This window comes from Rana temporaria, chromosome 10, assembly GCF_905171775.1.
Source record: "Rana temporaria chromosome 10, aRanTem1.1, whole genome shotgun sequence".
Lineage (NCBI taxonomy): Eukaryota > Metazoa > Chordata > Amphibia > Anura > Ranidae > Rana > Rana temporaria.
The window spans coordinates 117,283,305-117,301,590 of NC_053498.1; the positions used below are offsets into that span (position 1 = coordinate 117,283,305).

The following is an 18,286-nucleotide window of genomic DNA, read 5'->3' on the forward strand; positions in this document are numbered from 1 at the left end:
TCCCATGAGGCATAGCAAAGCTCTGACAGCCACGAGCATGACAACCAGAGGCAGAGGCATGATGGGATTTGTAGTTTTGCAACATCTGGAGGTCCGCTAATTGCATATCCCAGGTGTAGGGTGTAGCAAGATGGCGGCGACGGCATCGAATGTGACGAGAGCATGCTTGTCGTAGCCGATGACGTCACCATGCTCTTGCCATTCAAAAGAACAGCGGTTCTTTTGAATGGCTGTGTGTACACTCGGCAAGCAAGGAAAACTTGCCAGGAATCTCGTCAGGAAAAACTACTTTTTTCCTGACGAGATTCCCGGCCATGTGTACAGGGCTGTATAGCCTGTTGACCAGTTTTACTCCGATAAATCCGGCAGCGAGCACAGTAATCACCTCCATGTCCACCTTATGCACAGATTTATTAGAGACAACAGTGTATATCTTCATACACAACATCAAAATACATTTTTTCTGAGGATTACAGGTTACTTGAGTACCTTGCACTTGACAAGCAATCCAAAAGCCCATCCCAAGGGATGTGTTAGTCAGCTATTGGCATCAAAGATGGCTGGCCACACATAATTTGGGACTCTAAACAGCTTCATGTAAATTGTACTAGGAATGTTTGGATCAATGGCTGAAAAGCCAAGGGCTACAGAAGGGTCATTTTATTCATTTAGAAGATTTTGGTTGCTTCCCCATTTTTTTCTGTTTGTGTGACAATCTATGAAAGAGAAGGGCTTAAGTAGAGTAGATGTGTATACTGGTGCCTAGGGTAAACAGTTGGATCACTTGACAAAATGACAAATTGCCAATGTATGGCTCACTTTCACACTTCTCACATGTATGCAATTGGTGGGCCAAGTAAATCTCATACTTCAGGAGAGGTTGATCGGCAAGTGATGTCCGTATATTCAAATGTTACCCCAATGCATTTTTTTTTGTTTAATAGCCTCACATATAAGGTTTTCCCATGTCTTGTGACTACTATAGTCATGTAAAAAAGGGAAAAAGGAAAAAAGTTCAAGTTTTCTGAAGTACAAAGCAAGGTCTTTGAAAATGATATTCTATTTGTACACGCTCTAGTAAATTATATACATAAATATCACTTTATTTTAGACATGCCATTATATATGGGATACCATTTGTATTCCTACCACACTATGGTTTTGGTATATACATATGCATTTTAGAATAAAGTAAAGAAGATGGTGGTTGTGGTGATAAATGCATTTCATAGGTAGCATTATCAAAGAGGAGACGAGCGAACCTAAACCTTAAAAAAAATAAAAATAATGAGGTAAGATACTTCTCAAGCTGTAGATCGGTGCTAGACTGGATTTAATTTATTCCAGAGGCCATCTGGCCAGCGTGAGCACAAAGACCTGTCCCTTGTGAATGAGAGGCCATATTTGTCACACCCCCTTCACTCTGACCCCTCTGTCCCTAGTCTTTTCAAGCAGGGACAAGCCAAGGTTCATTCTTTCTCCCCTGGCCATTGTCTGCATTCCCAATAGGTCCCAAAGAGAGGGGCCGCCACTAACAAACATGCTAGGGACGTCCCCATGGATGGCTGAATGAAGCCAGCAACAGAAACAGACGTTAAAGCCTTTGACACTAGAGGAGCTGCCATCCTACTGTAACACACATATTAACCCTTTCCCCTCTTCTAAGGGGTTAATGGGGCAAAGCATTCATAGAAAAGTGGCATGTCTAATAGGAACAAAGAAAGGATTATCAAGCATCAATTCTATTACCCATCCAACTCTGGAGCGGTGTTGTGAAAGGCACCCAACACCAATTGAAAAAAGCCAAGACCACCACCATTTATAAAAAAAGAAAAAAAAGAAAAGAAAGAAGTATTGATCAGAATTGCGCAAGAATGCAAACATTATCCCAACTGACTTATAAAGAGTAAACAGTGTCAAACCACTTAATGCTACTTTACTGCCTATCGCTAAAACCAACTACGTGGGGGACAAAATGTTACCATGCCACTATCCATTCCCCAGAAAACCCGCAAAAAAACAAAAACACCTTTCATATACTGGCACAATAGGCCTGCTCCATTTCATGCTCTTATGATGTGCTCAATATCGAAGGGCATACCCCTAGGACCAAGGAGTTCCATGTGGAGGACCTGTTTAGGCCTATAGAAATGGCAGCAGATTGTTTGTATCTGCACTGGATACATGGGGGAGGGGGTCTAGAACAGTATGATGTCTTCTATGCAATGCCAGCCTTCGTTTATATTTATTAAACACTGTACAGGTATACAATTAAAATCTGATAAGCTCATTAGATGAAGAATACACAATACTGTACTAGGATTTACTTAAAGTGCACCTACTTGAAAACAAGACCCAACGTACAATATTTACATATATTCAAACACCACCAACATTAAGTGTTTCTAAAAAGGGACTCCCTTTTCCCCGAACCAGCTTACTGACCAATGACACCAAACGTTATAGTAAAACACAATGCAGGCTCATTTTAATTTGAGCCCAACTGACTGGGATGTAGGAGTATTCTAGTGTCCCTAAAGAAATGCCACATGAAACGCAAAACATGGAAATTGTATCCTTACTAAGAATTAAACCCAGGACCCCAATTGTGCAAGATTTCCAACTATTAAGTCTTGCACTGATCAAATATCCACCATGTGTGAGTGTTATATATATATATATATTCGAAGCCCTATGTCCGATACGGATATTAACAAGATAGATAGACTTAACATAAGACTTCCCACATGAGACCTGAAATGTGCCCTGATCTGATGGACGGTATGCCAAGATAAGGGGGCATACCCAAGATTAGAGATGATTATTTTGTGGGGAGAAATGAATTTGAGAAATGCCCTAAAAAGGGGATGGGAGGGTATCGCTCACAGGAAACCAACAATGACCACAGGTGAGTGGGCTGGTTAAATACCCCCGGGCTCCTCCCATAAATTCAGGCCAGCATACTGGCCTTGTTACACACATATATATATATATACATACACACACACACACACACACACACACACATACACACACACACATACACACACACACACACATACACACACACACACATACACATACACACACATACATACACACACACACACACACACATACATACATACATACATACATACATATATATGCCTGTAGCACTCAAAAAACTAGCCCACCAGGATATCCATCATAATTTGATGGCAGTCCTATACCATATAAATCAAATCTGTCAGAAAACAGATATGTACACTAGTCTGATACCTGGATGCCCTGGACATCTGGAATATGTTGCCAATATCTTTCCCCCAACCTGGTTGGCTCAAACACAATAACAGTCCATAACTTTGCAGGTTATGCCTAAATTCACTTACCGGTAAATACAAACCTGTCAACACTTTTTTTTACCTGCACGCACCTATACTGGATACTGTGTGTTGAATAGGCATTTCGTAGGGTGGAAGATGTCATACAGGCTCATTGCTCATAAGCAGTAGAGATAGCAGAAAGACATCTCCACAGTGTAATTGCCTGCTGAGACAATTTTCTGTGCATACATGAAAAGACTGTCTTATGAATGCACAGTTAATGCACCAGAATCTACCTAAGGGTAACTTACAGCCAAACGGCAAGTAAAAGGCTAAATATGTACAAGCAAAATATTATACTTGATACCAGACGATTTGTATTTCTGACTTTTCAATACAGAGAATTATACAGTCTTACCAGACAGCAGAACTAGGATGATGAGTGACCCAACCCATTCCTAGTGTAGTTAAATTCATCCTGGTCACTTCTCTGCCAGGGTTATGAACAACCCTGGTCGTGAACAAGGAAATTATGGCTGAAACATGTCAATATCTGCTGTACATATTTATCGTTTATAGAGTTACAATAAATTTGGACTTATTGAAGAGCACGTATGGAGTTGGATTGTCGTCTAACCATTTACTTAGCAGCTGAGCGACTGCACATCCTGCACCCGACGGCTCAGTAGTATCTCTACGTAATAGCACCTTTTCCTTCTATTGACCTCCCTGCCATTTGCCTGTGATTGGACAATGGAGGAACACCAGTAGACTAAATACACTAGATTACCAAAAGTATTGAGACACCTGCCTTTAAAAACGCACATCAACTTTAATGGCATCCCAGTCTTAGTTTGTAGGGTTCAATGTTGAGTTGGCAATGTTGACTTGGATGAGAGAGTTTGAGGTGGAATAACTTGACTGGCAGGTACAGAGTCCCGACTTCAACCCGATAGAACTCACTTGGGATGTATTAGGTCAGAGACTGCGAGCCAGGTCTTCTTGTCCAACATCAGTGCCTGACCTGCACTTCTGGAAGAATGGGCAAACATTCCCATAGACACCCTCCTAAACCTTTTGGCCAGCCTTCCCAGAGGAGTCGAAGCTGTTATAGCTGCAAAGGGTGAGCCAACTTAATATTAAACCCTACGGACCAAGACTGGAATGCCATTAAAGTTCATGTGCGTGTAAAAGGCAGCAGTCTCAATACTTTTGGTAATGTATGTCCTCTGAATGGCTCCTGAGATGCTGCTGGTGTGACTGCAGAGGGGCTTACAAAAGGCCAATAACAGGTAAAATGGACGCCCATATGCCTTTTAACCATGTGTGCTTATAAACCCTTTTATTAGTTCCCTTAAAACACATTTTCTGATTTTTTAAAAGTACACATACCTTTTTATCTACCTGGAGTTAAGCGTTAGATTTTTTTTTTTCTTTTTATTCATTCTTTCTTTCTTAGGTGGACGCAGCGTTGGTCTGAAGCTGCATCTGTCCCCCAACATTCCAACACTGCGAAACGAGTGATAGAACACCGCCAAATCGCTCAGTTCTCAGAGCTGGGTGAGCAGAGAGCTGGGGACTGTTAGTCACTGGCTCTCTGCTCCCCCCCCCCCCATGCTCACTGGTGCACTGGGCTGTGGAGCGGCCGGCTCTGGCTCTCAACTGCTCGCTGAGAGGCCGAGTTGGGTGCTGGTCCAGGCATGCGAGTGGATCCCCGACTCCATTGTGGGAATCTTTCCCGAGCCTGGAACGGCTCTGTGAAGTCAGCAGACAGCCGATTTTAGCCCTGTCTGCTGAAAACTGGTCAAAAGGAGTGCAGAATGAAATGCACTCCTGTGATCCACAGGAGGGATACAGTCAAACAAGCTTTGGCTGTACTTCTTCAAAGCATATAAAAATCTAAGCAAAAAATATAGTGCAGAATTGCATTCGTTTTTTCCCCTTTAATTACCCTGGTGATCCTGCCAGCAACCCTTCATGTCCTAATGTAACAGTTTCCTTGCTTTACCATATTTATGAGGAGCATTGTCACCCTTTAACAGGGGTATAGAAAACCTCCCCCACCATTTACAAGGGAATAGGTTCTGTAGTCAATAGAAAGTGCGGTTAATAGATAATCGTCATCGGCTCACAATTCTGGCATTATTTACAATGAGAAATTATATATATATAAAAAAACTCTTCCAATGGAATTATTTGATAGAGAAAAAATATTTTAAAAAAGGACCAAGTTTGTATTGAAGTATATTTTAAAGTATGCAAAGCCTATGTGCTTGCCAAGTCTGCCAAGGCTTAAATAGCCAAAATGAATCTACTAAACATTTATATCAACCCTCGATATTGATGAATGAGTTTGCTGCACTAGCCAAGCACTCTTCTGGGGAAAGAAATGCAAATAAGCATTTCAGCCAGATTGTGGAAATGGAGGGAAAATGGGATATCCCCTTCTGTTCCCTCTCGTCTCCCTTGTCTTCTGAGAGAAAAAAAATAAGTGTGGGATAAAAAGAATGGGAGGGGAGGCTTTGTGTCTGCATAAAGATCAGACCCTCTATGTACAAAGAATTGGGGCTTAGGTCAAAGCACAAGATGACCTTGTGACTGGACAAAGCATACTATCACTCCTAAAGCTAGTCCATAACTCAACGTGAAGAATGAAAACAAAAAAAACAAAAAAAAAAGTTCAAATATTTCTATATTGCGCATTGCTGTACGTTGCTTTAGTTAAATAGCAAAGTCAATAAGGAGAACAGGTGAAACCAAATATGAAATCAGACAAAGTGGGGGAGGGGGGGTAGATGTATGCAGCAACACATTCCATCACTGCAATAAATTACAGTCAGGCAACAATACGCTTCACAATGGCCATTATGGTGTTTGGGCAAAAAAAGGGTTAACCCAAGTTGAACTGAATGGAGAAATGAATGTCGAATTTTTCAGCTATGACTACAGCTGTGCAACGCTTCCCATGGTAAAGGGGTTAATGAAAGTGGCCACAATGGCACAGTATAGGGAAAAACTGCTCTGGCCTCAACCATAATGCTTTTGTGGACAAGAGGTGAAAGGTCAAATCTGCATTACGGCTAATCCCCAACCAATGGTCTTGTCATGGGAAAAATGTAGCTGGCTTTGTGGTGGTGGGGGGGGGGGGGGGATAATAAAAAGGAAGTACAGAAAACTGAAATTCTATTTATAGAAACAACCTAAAGCAGTCCTAAAGCCATACCTACAGAGGATTTCTAGCAATTAAAAGGACGCTTAATGTATAGACCAGTGGTCATCAACCCTGTCCTCAGGGCACACTAACAGGCCAGGTTTTAGGCATTACCTTGGGGAGATGCAGACTAGAATACTGCAATCACTGAGCAGCAAATGATATCACCTGTGATGCATTTCAGATATCTTGCAAACCTGGCCTGTTAGTGGGCCCTGAGGACTATAAGACTGGTATAGACGATCAAAGACAAAAGATCTTATTCAGCCAAGTTTGAACAATGATTAACAGGTTTGTGCTTATATTTTTGCTCTGGCAAAGAATAGCGCATTAGCCAAAAATCCTCCAAAATCAGTAAATCAGATTTTGGTTAACTGGTGGCAACCAAAGCTTCTGCTGTGGTTGGTTGTTTTGGGCCAATGGTTTTACCATTCTGGTAAAAGGCTTAGGGGTAGTTGAGAACGTGGGAAATAGTGCTGGACCTGCGCTAGGCCATCTTATTGGTATTGACATTGGTACTGTAAATATCTCCTAAACATGCGCCATTTAGTAGATATTTACTGTGCCGATAAGGTCATCGGCACATGCACTCTGAAGAAACGGCCACCCGTGCCGTTTCTTCAGAAGACAGTGTCGTGACATGCGTGGGAGCGACGTCACTTGGCTCCAGCCAGTCACAGAGCTGGAGTCGGCGGCCCCAGAACGAAGATGGGTGAATATTGATGCGGTTCGGAGTATCGAGAGAATTTAGGGAAGCTGTCAGATATTCCATCCACTTGACGTCTCTGATCCTGGAGTGCAGTTCAAACAGAGGGGGGTTCCCCCCTCTTCTATGTCAGAGCTACCAAACATTGCGCGGTCGTTCACACCTGAGCCAAGAGCTTTTTAGAGAGTTTAGAAAAAGAGGGGGGTGGGAGGCCCAGGAGGAAAATTTTAGGGCTGAATGGCACCCAGGAACCAAAGATGGAATGGAATGGATTAGAGAGTGCACGGTCTTCCAGGAGGGAACGATCAGAGAGCAGGTCCAATAGGTACGATATAGCGTCCCCACCTCTTTACGACAGTGGCGATCAGAGGGGTATATGGAATGGAGCAGGTCTGGGATTTGGTACCAGTTGGAATGACATCTTGTATTGGTTTTCTTTGTAGAGCGTACAGATAGAAGTCTTGGAGGCCTTGTTTTCAGTAGCTTAAAGTTATTGGCTAGTACTGTGACCCTCACAGAACTGGAGCACTGGAAAAGATGCTTTCCTTTACTTTTTAGGTTGGCCACCATGCGGCTACCATTTTTACTGCGTCATTTGTAACAGCCGCTGTAAGGAAACTGAACATTTTTGTTACCTTGCTGTTATGGTGACCGACCTTATATATTTTTTTCTATTTTAATGGTGAATAATATTGAGACAAGAAGAATATTTTTTTTATTATATATTATAAACTATTATATAATTAGGTGTCAACTTTACCGACAGCGACCAATGAGGTTTCAACTGTCACTTCCCAATTAAAAAAAACAAAAAAAAAACAATTGATTGGTTGCTACAGGCAACCAATTTTTTTTCCCTCTCTCTTTTTTTTTTTTAAATAAAATCAACCTCAGTGATTAATGTTTGAATAGTTAAAGCATCTGTTACCCCAACACTTCACATTCCTTATCTGTGCCTGCTGTACCATGTATTTGTATGAGAAAGAATCCCGTTTTCTTTGTATTGCTTCCTTTATGTGAAATCCCAACCCCTTTCCTTTCCTATGAAAAACTGACCACTCTAAGCAGAACACACCATGGTCAGTACTCTAGCTGGGAAGCTCTGTGCGGCTGCGTTTTCTTCTTCTCTCCCTCCCCCCGCTCCTATGCAGCTGAGATCAGAGGGAATGTGATAAATAAACAAATACATATACATATACATATATAAAAAAAAGGGAGGGGGTGGAAGGGAAATAAAAAAAAGGAATACTACTAATATAAATCCTTTTTTTTTTTTTTTTTTTAATATCTATACAAAAATGTTTTGCCTTTCATTTCCATCTTAAACCGGATGGGTTGTTTTAAGAGGTGATCATTTTCAATCACTTTAGGTGTGGGCTGTCTTATTATGGCAATTTATTTTGCCTACCATGGCATGTCTAACCAATGCCCGAAGGTTTAACCACAGGCTCCTATTGAAACAGCGTGCTTCTAAAAGGAGATACTCCTAAATCAAGGTCATGAGTAGTGGAATTTACAGACAGGAGATTCTGGCCTCTTAGCCTTAAAATAAATCTGCAGAATTTTAGGGGAAAAAAAACAAAAAAAACATTTTTTAAATAAAGTAAAGTACAGTTAAGAAAAGTGAGAAAAAAAAAAAGATCCCGCTATACAGGTTTTAAATGAAGACATTGTGTGAGCGGCTGAATATGTACGCTCTATGTCTCGGAAAGGCTTCAGGTATTTAACAAAACACTACAAACATCCAACCCCTTTATTTCCCAGGGAAAAAAAAAAACAGTCGTGGTCCATCATTCGTGTGTCAGAAAGTATTGACGTCTCCGTTTCACATGGGGGATCAATGGTCGTTATTTCTATCACCATTCAGACGCTGAACAGGACGCAGGACGGACGCATGACTAAACACCAGCTCTATACAAATGTCATTCGTGCTCTTTAAGTTGCATAATGTTGGTCATTTTTCAGAAAACCCATGATCAATTCCAGCTCCAATGGCAGCCACTAAAGTAAATAACATTTTTTTTTTGTTTAAACAAATGTTAAATATAAAAAAAAATGTCCTCCTCCCCCACCACAAGAAGGAGGTTTGCTAAAGGTTTTATTCATGGCCGATCCGCCCTATAGGCTCACTATGCAAGCAGCTTAGGGGCCCGCAAAGCTGCCAAGGGCCCCCCAAATTACTAGAGGCCCCGCCTGGTAAGAAGTAATTTTCGCCCCATCACCCTGCTTCTCAACTCGCTGGCTGCATGGGAGAAGAGGCAAGAAGTCAGCACCCATTGCTTCTCAATTTCATGTAAGATGTAATTTCCGACAGCAGAACACCCCCTCCCCCCACTTCTCAACTTTCTTTAATGCGACATGTCACTGTCGTCAGCGCCCCCCCCGCTTCTAATTTTTAATGTGCCATTTTAATTTTGCTTAGGGCCCCAGGGAGGTCAGGATCGGCACTGGTTTTATTATATTCTAAGGGCAGCACAAAAAAAAAAAAAAAAAAAGTCACAATGCCGTCTAACTGGGATTGGCACGGTGGTTTTTTATTTTCCCAGAGTACTCCTTTAACCGCTTAAAGGATTTGTAAAGGAATAAGTTTTCTCACTTTAATGCATTCTATGCATTAGGTGAAAAAACTTCAGAGTATACCGCCCCGTTATACTTACCTGACCGCTCGAAAGTCCCACGCTCGGTCCCGAGATCCTCTTCGCCGCTCAGCCTGGCCGCTGATTGGCTAGAGCGGATGAATTGAGAGCAGCACAGCCATTGGCTGGCGCTGCGGTCAATCACATCCAGTGACGCCGAGTGATATAGTGAGCGGCTATGGCCACTCGCTGTATCACGGGAGCGGGCCCGCACGGACTACACACAATGCGAGCTCTCTCGCATGAACGTGTGTAGTTCATGCAGGGAGGACCAGAGACAGCCGCCGAGGGACCCCAGAAGACGTGGATCGGCGACACTCTGTGAAAAACTAACTGCACAGTGGAGGCAAGTATAACATGTTTGGACGTACATATACTGCGGCAGGGTGGCACTTAAGTGCAAAATCACGTACCTGTATGCGATTTTCTTCTGGGATGCACTGCCGGAGCCCCGCTCCCGCTGTGATTGGACACAGCAGGAGTCAAATTAGCGGGTCTGCCGATTGTTCGGACAGGAGGCAGAACAGCAGTCTGCCTATGTAAAGAAGGCCGACCGCCATTCTGCCAGAGGGGAAAATGGAGATCCTGCGTTTCTGCCAAGCAGGAACATGGATCTGTTTTTCCTTTAGTCAAAAAATCCCCCCACTGTTAGAAAGCACCTATAGGGAACACATTTAACCGCTTTGATAGCCCCTGGTGTTAACCCCAAAATCTGGTGCAGCTGTGCATGGTAGCCAATCACCTTCCAACGTCAGCTTGTTCAATTAAGCTTTGACAAAAAAACATCTTGAAGCTGATTGGCTGCACCAGAATTTTAGTTTTAGTAAAATCAACCCCACTGTGACAAGTTAAGTAATAAAAAAATAAATGAAAATGTAAGCGTGCCCTCTGCTTTAAAAGTGAAGAGCACCACCGACCAGCGCTGATGCGGCAAACTGCGGCGTTTCACTGAACTAGCCCTAAACCGTATGAATACAAGCCGACAGTTGTAAGCCCTCTTTGTCAGTATTAAGGTTTGCTTGACAGCTTAGTCTGTTAAAAGAAGAAAAATAACAGATTTACTGGCAGGATCAACAGGTAATAAGAATGTTATGGAGGGTTTATTGGTAATGCTATTAACATTACCAAGGTCATATCACATCCTACATGTCCTTTATTTTCTTCGGCCCATAGTTCCACTTTAAATGACAAACTGAAATGACAACTAAAAGGTTTCAGAGTCGATTCCAACTGCAACATTTTATATTCTACATTCCCCAACAATGAAAACATGGATTCAGAACATTGAACTGGAAACGTGGCTGGGATATTATACCGCTTTACTAATATTTTAACATTTAAATGATGCAGTAACAAGGCCTGGTTATTTACTTGCCGAGATTTCTGTAGTAGCATTTTAAGAATTATTTCTGTCCTCCACCCAATTACAGGATTATTTCATTGTGGGATGCAGAGTTACCGTCCCTTAATGCTTTCTGATTTGAGACTTGGCACATGATACACCTGGAAAGTTGTGCTATACTGCATGGACTTCCGTATGCAGAATGTTATCAATACTGCCACCTGGTGTCTTAGAAGCGTAAATACCAGTTAGGTTGGTAGGAAGTGATTATACGGAATAGTTTACTTTTTTAAAAGGTATAAAGAAAAGGTTACTCTCATATTCTGTGCAATATTGCTCATGAACACTTTACTTATGACAATTCAGGAACAGGCTTTTAATTAAAGGTTTATAGAATGGTCTTCTTTGTTACCAGACTAATATGACCTTGACTATATAAATCAAAAACATGTCTTTATCGTTAATATTATGTAGTCTTTCCCAGTTCACTATAAATAAATTGATGGCATGCCTGTTCTCTTTTGTGGCTCCTGCACACAACTGTATATTAGGCCTGTGCCGAGCGACCAACCCGCCCCCGTGCCAAGCGACAAACCCGCCCCCGTGCCAAGCGACAAACCCGCCCCCGTGCCAAGCGACAAACCCGCCCCCGTGCCAAGCGACAAACCCGCTAAAGTTAGCATTTGTGGAAATATGTCCAACTACGTACATGCATGTGTAAAACACAAGTACTGGCAGAGTACCTACATATAGTCACATACAGTGTATACTTTAAAGTATGTCTACAGTCAAAATTAGAGAAGCAGCTAAGGCTCCTGGGCGCCACATATAAAAGGCGTATCTTACCCTGTATGGCATTATGCCATAATTTACGGTGTATACAGGCACTCTTAGCATTATGTGATAAAGAAAATACTTCCTCTTTAATTCTTCTAATCAGGGCACTGCTGATCTGCGTGTGGCTAATGTGGTGAGAGAATAAATCTTTCATTAATATGTAGGGCAGCACAGAGACTTAATGTTTTCCGTTTCTGCCTTGCAGCACTCGGGTCCTTGAATACCGGCCAGGACATGGTCTACATGGACTTTCCATGTTCCCCTTATGCTCACATGGGTTTCTTCCCACACAAAGACATGCTGGTAGGTTACTTGGCCCTAGTACCATTCTTCTCAGTGCACCCAAGATTGCAGCCTCACCCCCTATCTGTCCCAACTCCAGTCCAATAAGTGTCTGGAGTCCCCAGGGAGAAAAGGCTATAGAAATAAACATTAAAGCAGAAATTCACTCTAAAAAGGGAAAGATCTGCTTTATATCCACCCGGTATCTATTTATGGCACTTTTTGGGGTGGGGGGTACCCGCTTTTGACAGGTACCTGCTCCCATATCCAGTCGGATCACCCTGTGCCCGCAACCTTCTGGGACGCAACACAGGTCCAGAAGGCTGTGGGACCATTCAAAGTCCAGCTTGGCGCGCACATGCTCAGTGGGCTGCCTGCTGTGAAGCCACAAGGAAACCCAACCCGAATGGCCACAGTAAACATGCTGGTGCTGGAGACCCAAAGAGTAGTGAAAAAGTGATTCAGGTGAGCACGGCACCCTTTTATTAAAAGTCAGAAGCTGGCACTATTTTTAGCTGCATGTTTTTTTTTTTTAAAGGCTGAAGAACTGCTTTAATAAGAATAAATAACCTCCCATCTGGCACAAGTACCACTTCTCCAGGCAGGGAAAAAAAAAAGAAAAAAAAAAGGACCCGGCTTGCTTTGTTTAGCCACTACTTAGGAGGCCAGCCTTCCTGGAATCTGTAGGACCAATTGCCTAAACACCCGACCAGCAATAGGACAATTATATACTGGAACTTTTAACAAACCAGCAGCTATTTACTATAAAAAAAAAAATAAGTCTGTCTTTCCAAAAGTGATGACCCTAAAGTGTGTAGGTTTCAAAACCAGAATAAAAAAAATAAAAAAGAAAGTGGCAAGTTTGTACATAAAATGTTCCCATCTCCCCAGTTTTGCAATTAAATCAGTTACTTGTAGCCATACAAATTCTGTATATGGTCAACGCAGCAGGCCTGAAAAAAATAAAAAATGTGCCCTATCTGAAAGTGAAGCTTGTTTGGCAGCCTTACTCTAGACCTGTACAACCTTAATATTGGATATCACACGAGTTCACGGCATTAGAAACCACTTAACAGAAGATAAAAAGGTGCCCTTGCCAAGCAGTCTATATTCATAATAAAAAGTTGCTAACCATTGTGTGTCCGCCGATGAGCATCATATGCATCTTCCTTCGAGAACTGTGCTCCACACTGCTCACACACAAATCCTTTGGCTCCAGCTGTAAAAGAAAAAATAAATATATAACTTGGTGAACATCCACAAAATTAACAGAAAAACAACCTGTACATTGACCATACAACATGCTTGTAAGTCAATGATCAAATAACACAGTAGAGCTCATTTATAAAATAACATAAGATAAAAAGTTGTTTAGCTTACAGTAATTGACATTTTCCCTTTATTAGTATAGTACAGGTATAGAACAATTCGTTCGATTTTTCTAGGTGCAAAGGATTCAGAAAGGATCCATGGTTGACTGCACATCCACCCTTCCCCACCGGTGTCCAACCAGGCTGCTCTGTTGCAGAGAAATAGTTATGTAGATGTGATTGACAGAGCTCGTTTCTGGCAGCAGGCACACTCTAAGTGCCGGTTTCACACAGGGGCAACCTGACTCACAGCGAGACTTTGCAAGGCGAATTCAGCGCGACTTGGAGCAACTTACAACGCGACTTAAAGTTGCCTCCAGGACAGGCGACTTTGGCTGTGGCCAATCACAGAATAATCAGCTCTGTGGGAGGGAGGGGTTTGCCCGAGTAAACTATTTTTTTCCTGTAAAGTTGCTTCAGTTAAGACAGAGATCTGACTTAGATTTCAATGGCAGTTGCCTTCAATGGGTACAAGTTGCCTAGAAGTCACCTTGAAGTAGTACAGGAACCTTTTCTGAAGTCGGAGCGACGTCCGTAGTGTACATTAAGACGGCTCTCATTCACTTCAATGGAATTTCTCATGTCGCGCAACACAAGTCGGATCCCAAGTCGATGTAGTGTGAACCGGCACTAACCAGTACAATAGGTAGTGGATATATTTTTATCGATCCTAAAACTTTTGATTTACCCTGTTGGACATACCACATCCCAGCTTAAATTGGATGTAAACCTCCCATACACCCAGTGAAGTAAACAGCCTCAGATGATACACAGGGATGAACCAAATCTCCCTACATAGGTGTTGCATGTTTATCTGTGGTCTTCACATTTATATACCATTTAGAAAGTTCAGCTCCTGTTAGATTTTCTCTTCCCATTTAACACAGAGTGTGATGTCTGGGCACACAGCCAAGATAGCCAACATTGCCGATTGGAGGAAAGGCACACACCCCCTCTCATCATAGGCATAGACTCTGAGGCGTTTTGTAATAGGGCCAGCTCCCTGCTAATCTCACCTGATAGAAACTTCAGGCTGCTTTTGTCTAAAATGTCAGAATTTGTCAGGCTGATAACAGAGGAACGATTCAGGATAGAGCTATGGGACTTTGCTCACTAAAGAGAGATAACAAAATACTGCAGATATTTGTGCCCAGCTCAAATTTCATGAATCAGGTTTACATTCTCTTTAAACCCCTGCAGCACCTTTGGGAAAAAAAGGCTCTATTTTACCTTACAATAGCAGACCTAACTAACAGTACCAAATGGTATTTACCATGCCAGCCTCATTGGTGGGTGTTTGACTCTATCCAAGTCCTTATTCATATGAATGTACATGTAGTTGTCCAGCCTGGTACTGGATTGAATGAGAACAATTCTGTCTTTAGGCTTTTACTAAATTAGATGGCATACTTAACTGCTATTGTGGACTTACATTTTTTCAATGTGCAGGCACGTGAGGAGTTCAAGCCTTCCAAAGTTCACCAATTACCTGCTTGTTTCAGATTAGTGAGCCACTATTTAGCAAGGCAAGGTTTAGGATGACAACCCCCAGAGCATACACTTTTAACAACAAGCTGGCAATAGCACCTGTCTAGTCATATCCACAAGGGTTGACAGGATAGCTCTATTCAAGGCCCCATTAGCTCCAATCCAGGTGTATTGAAAAGGTCTCCATAGGAGTGATGGTTGCAGTTTTAAACTTTAAACTGTTTTTTTTAGCACACTACAACCAGCAAAAGGTACCGAGTTCTGGATTCTTCATTCCCTGGCTAGAGCTGAAATCTACTTCAGTGGTTTAAAGCAAGTCCTGGGATTTGCTAAAGGCTTTGTAAAAGCTTACTGAATAGGATGCTCTTCAAGCTAGGAGTTTGAGCCAAGGCCATGCTGGAAACAATAAACCCTAATAGTAGGAAAAATATAATTCTGCACTGCCACATGGGCTCTATGCAGTGGCGACATTTTACAATGCTCATTTAAGGTCTTCTATGTATTGTTAGGTTCTTATTTATACATGGTGACGTCACTGGCTGTTACCTAAACTGCCTCTCAATAGTATGTTGTTTTTTTTAGGTGCCAAAACCCAGCATAGGGCATTTTTAAACCAAAAGTAACTGAAATGCCATGATCACCATTGACCCTCCCCTAAAAACTTTAAAAAGTTACCCTTAACCTGTAGCGTTACACCTAAATATCTACCTTCTACCCAATTTGCAACCTTGTTAACCTAGTTCTGCACATTAATCTTAACCTAATCCTAAAACTTAGAGGAATGAAGGCTGAGGAGTACACTGCCTCATGGTTGGCAACATAACTATGCCAGATATATACCCCCACCTCATCTAAACTATATGCAACAGCTTTTTTATACACCCATGTGTTTTATTCTATTTCGTATAAATGGTTAAAAAATTATTTAGCAATTCTTATGATCACCTGCCTTAACAAAAAACGTAATACTACCCATATAAAGAATAAAAAACTGTTTTAATATGTAGATCATAAAAATTCCTGTGGGTTTCAAAAATAAACATGCTGGCAATTTGCTAACAAGATCTGCATGTTCAGTCTGACTAGGAAGAACATTGTGTTCCAAAACAGTGTCCCGAAAAATTTAAATAAAAAAAAAATTAAAGCATACGAAATAAAAAAAACACATACATAACACACAAACCAGTGGAGAGAGAGAGAACAATGAGTACAGACAGTGCTTGCTTTATGGCAGGCTCTTTGTACAGTCTTATTTACAGTACTCCTTATCAGTACAGGAACAGCCCCTGCCTGCCAAATTCAAATAGCTAGTACAGAGTGTTCCCTGCGCCTCTTTTTTTATATCATTGTCAACAAAACAAGAAGGGAAAAAAACGCCACTAGAGCAGAGAATGAGTGGAGACAGAAATAGTATCAAGGTTATTCTTTTTTAAAGTTCTTTTTTTTAATGGCAAGCTGCAGAAAGGAACAACATGCTTGTTTGGAAGAGTTTAACTAATCTAATGGGAATAAAACCAGCTTTTCAGTTCTCACCGATTGCCTAATGTCTGTGTTATTTTACTTCCAGCCTTATGTATGAGCACCTAAAGGGAATGCTTGATGCTCATTCCCGTTGTGCGACAAGAGCATCCACTCCAACAGTATGCAAGTTTCTAAGCTGGCAAGAAATGCTTACCACTTGAAAGCCCTCAAACTTGGCACTAGCCCCAAGGAGTGCACTTCACCATTGCTCGTTAAGGCTGGCGATGGCAACAGGAATGGAAGAGTTTTAGCCAAGCACCAAAAAGATCTGGTTTTGCGACCATTTATTGAAAAGGATGGCACAGCAATAAGCAGGCAATTCCTACATTAACGTGCTTATAGCCTACGAGTAGGAGTTTTAGCCCATAACCAAGCCCCATGCAGGATGGAATGCATTGGAAGAACGCAACAGTTTGGTGCTGGGTGGCCTCTCTCAAAAGAGAAGAAGGAGTTTGTGGTTCACCGATATTCACCCTTCAAGTGAAGACCAAGACCATATTTAATGGCTCATTGTAGGCCAGTGGTCAATATAAAAGCACAGTTAAAACAAGTTGCAGGTATAAATCTGTACAACCTTCATTTGTATTAATTGCTTATCCCCAAGGTGGCACTAAAATAAACTCCAACATTCGTTCTTTTCCTAAACACGAGATGCTCAATAGCATCTGGTGCTTATGTGCTCCTAGCATTATATATAAAGGGATCACTTATACGCATCATGGGTGAATACAACTTGTTAATAAGGAAATGTATATGGGAATGGTCAAACAAAAAGTCTACAGCTACTCAAATATGCAGGTCACATAACACAACACTTCCAATCTTGAAGAGGATGGGCAATAATTGCAAGACACTATACCAGGTTAGAATATTCTAATCCAAGAATATAAAAATAAGGCTACAGTGAGCCAAAAGTGGAAAACTGAAGACTGTACACTAAAGCATCCACATGGGGGTGGTGTGGAGCCTATGATTTATTTATTTTTTAACTCTTGGAGTTGAGCTTTACAAACGAGCCATCATTGACCTCTGCAGCTGTAGGCACTGTGGAGCAAATTATCCTCAATATTCCCAGCAGAAACACTGAAATTGTTATTCAAGTTATTCTCTCGGCAGCTCCGCTCACCATAGTTCCCCTTGCAATGACAGGCGTCCAGCCTTGTAATGTACACAGAGCAGGAACTCTAGCAGATGGGGCCAGGTTGCCAAGAACTAGCTAGAAGGACATCAGTGCTTCTGCTGAGATATTTGAGGATTTATTATTCCACAGTTACTGCAGCTACAGAGGCCATTGAGTGCTTATTGCAAAGCACATTTACTGCTTCTTACTTGAAAGTCCATAAGTAGTACAGTCTACTATAGAAAAATACTCAGCAGTAGTATGTTTTCTGTTCAGCCAGAGGATGGAGGTGGGGGTTAATTGGGCTGCTTCTTTAAATAAGAAAAAAGCAATTTAACAACGTCACCCCTAGTGGGTGCTAAGGGCATAATTATCATGCCTCCTAGAGATCCCTCAGCTACCATTTTGCACATGAACCAGGAAAATAAATTTTGAGAATAAAAATAAAGCATTTTGAAGTGGAGATTG

At 41.7% G+C, this 18,286-nt stretch overlaps 1 protein-coding gene across 5 annotated transcripts in view; it reads right to left on the minus strand.

Moving 5' to 3' along the window:
• ZBTB16 (zinc finger and BTB domain containing 16) overlaps positions 1–18,286 on the minus strand; it is a 171,300-nt gene that overhangs the window by 33,507 nt on the left and 119,507 nt on the right. For all 5 annotated transcript variants that reach the window (XM_040326036.1, XM_040326039.1, XM_040326040.1 and 2 more), the window contains exon 4: positions 13,452–13,538. In XM_040326036.1, the coding sequence (XP_040181970.1) occupies positions 13,452–13,538 (87 nt within the window). The remainder of the gene's footprint in view (positions 1–13,451; positions 13,539–18,286) is intronic.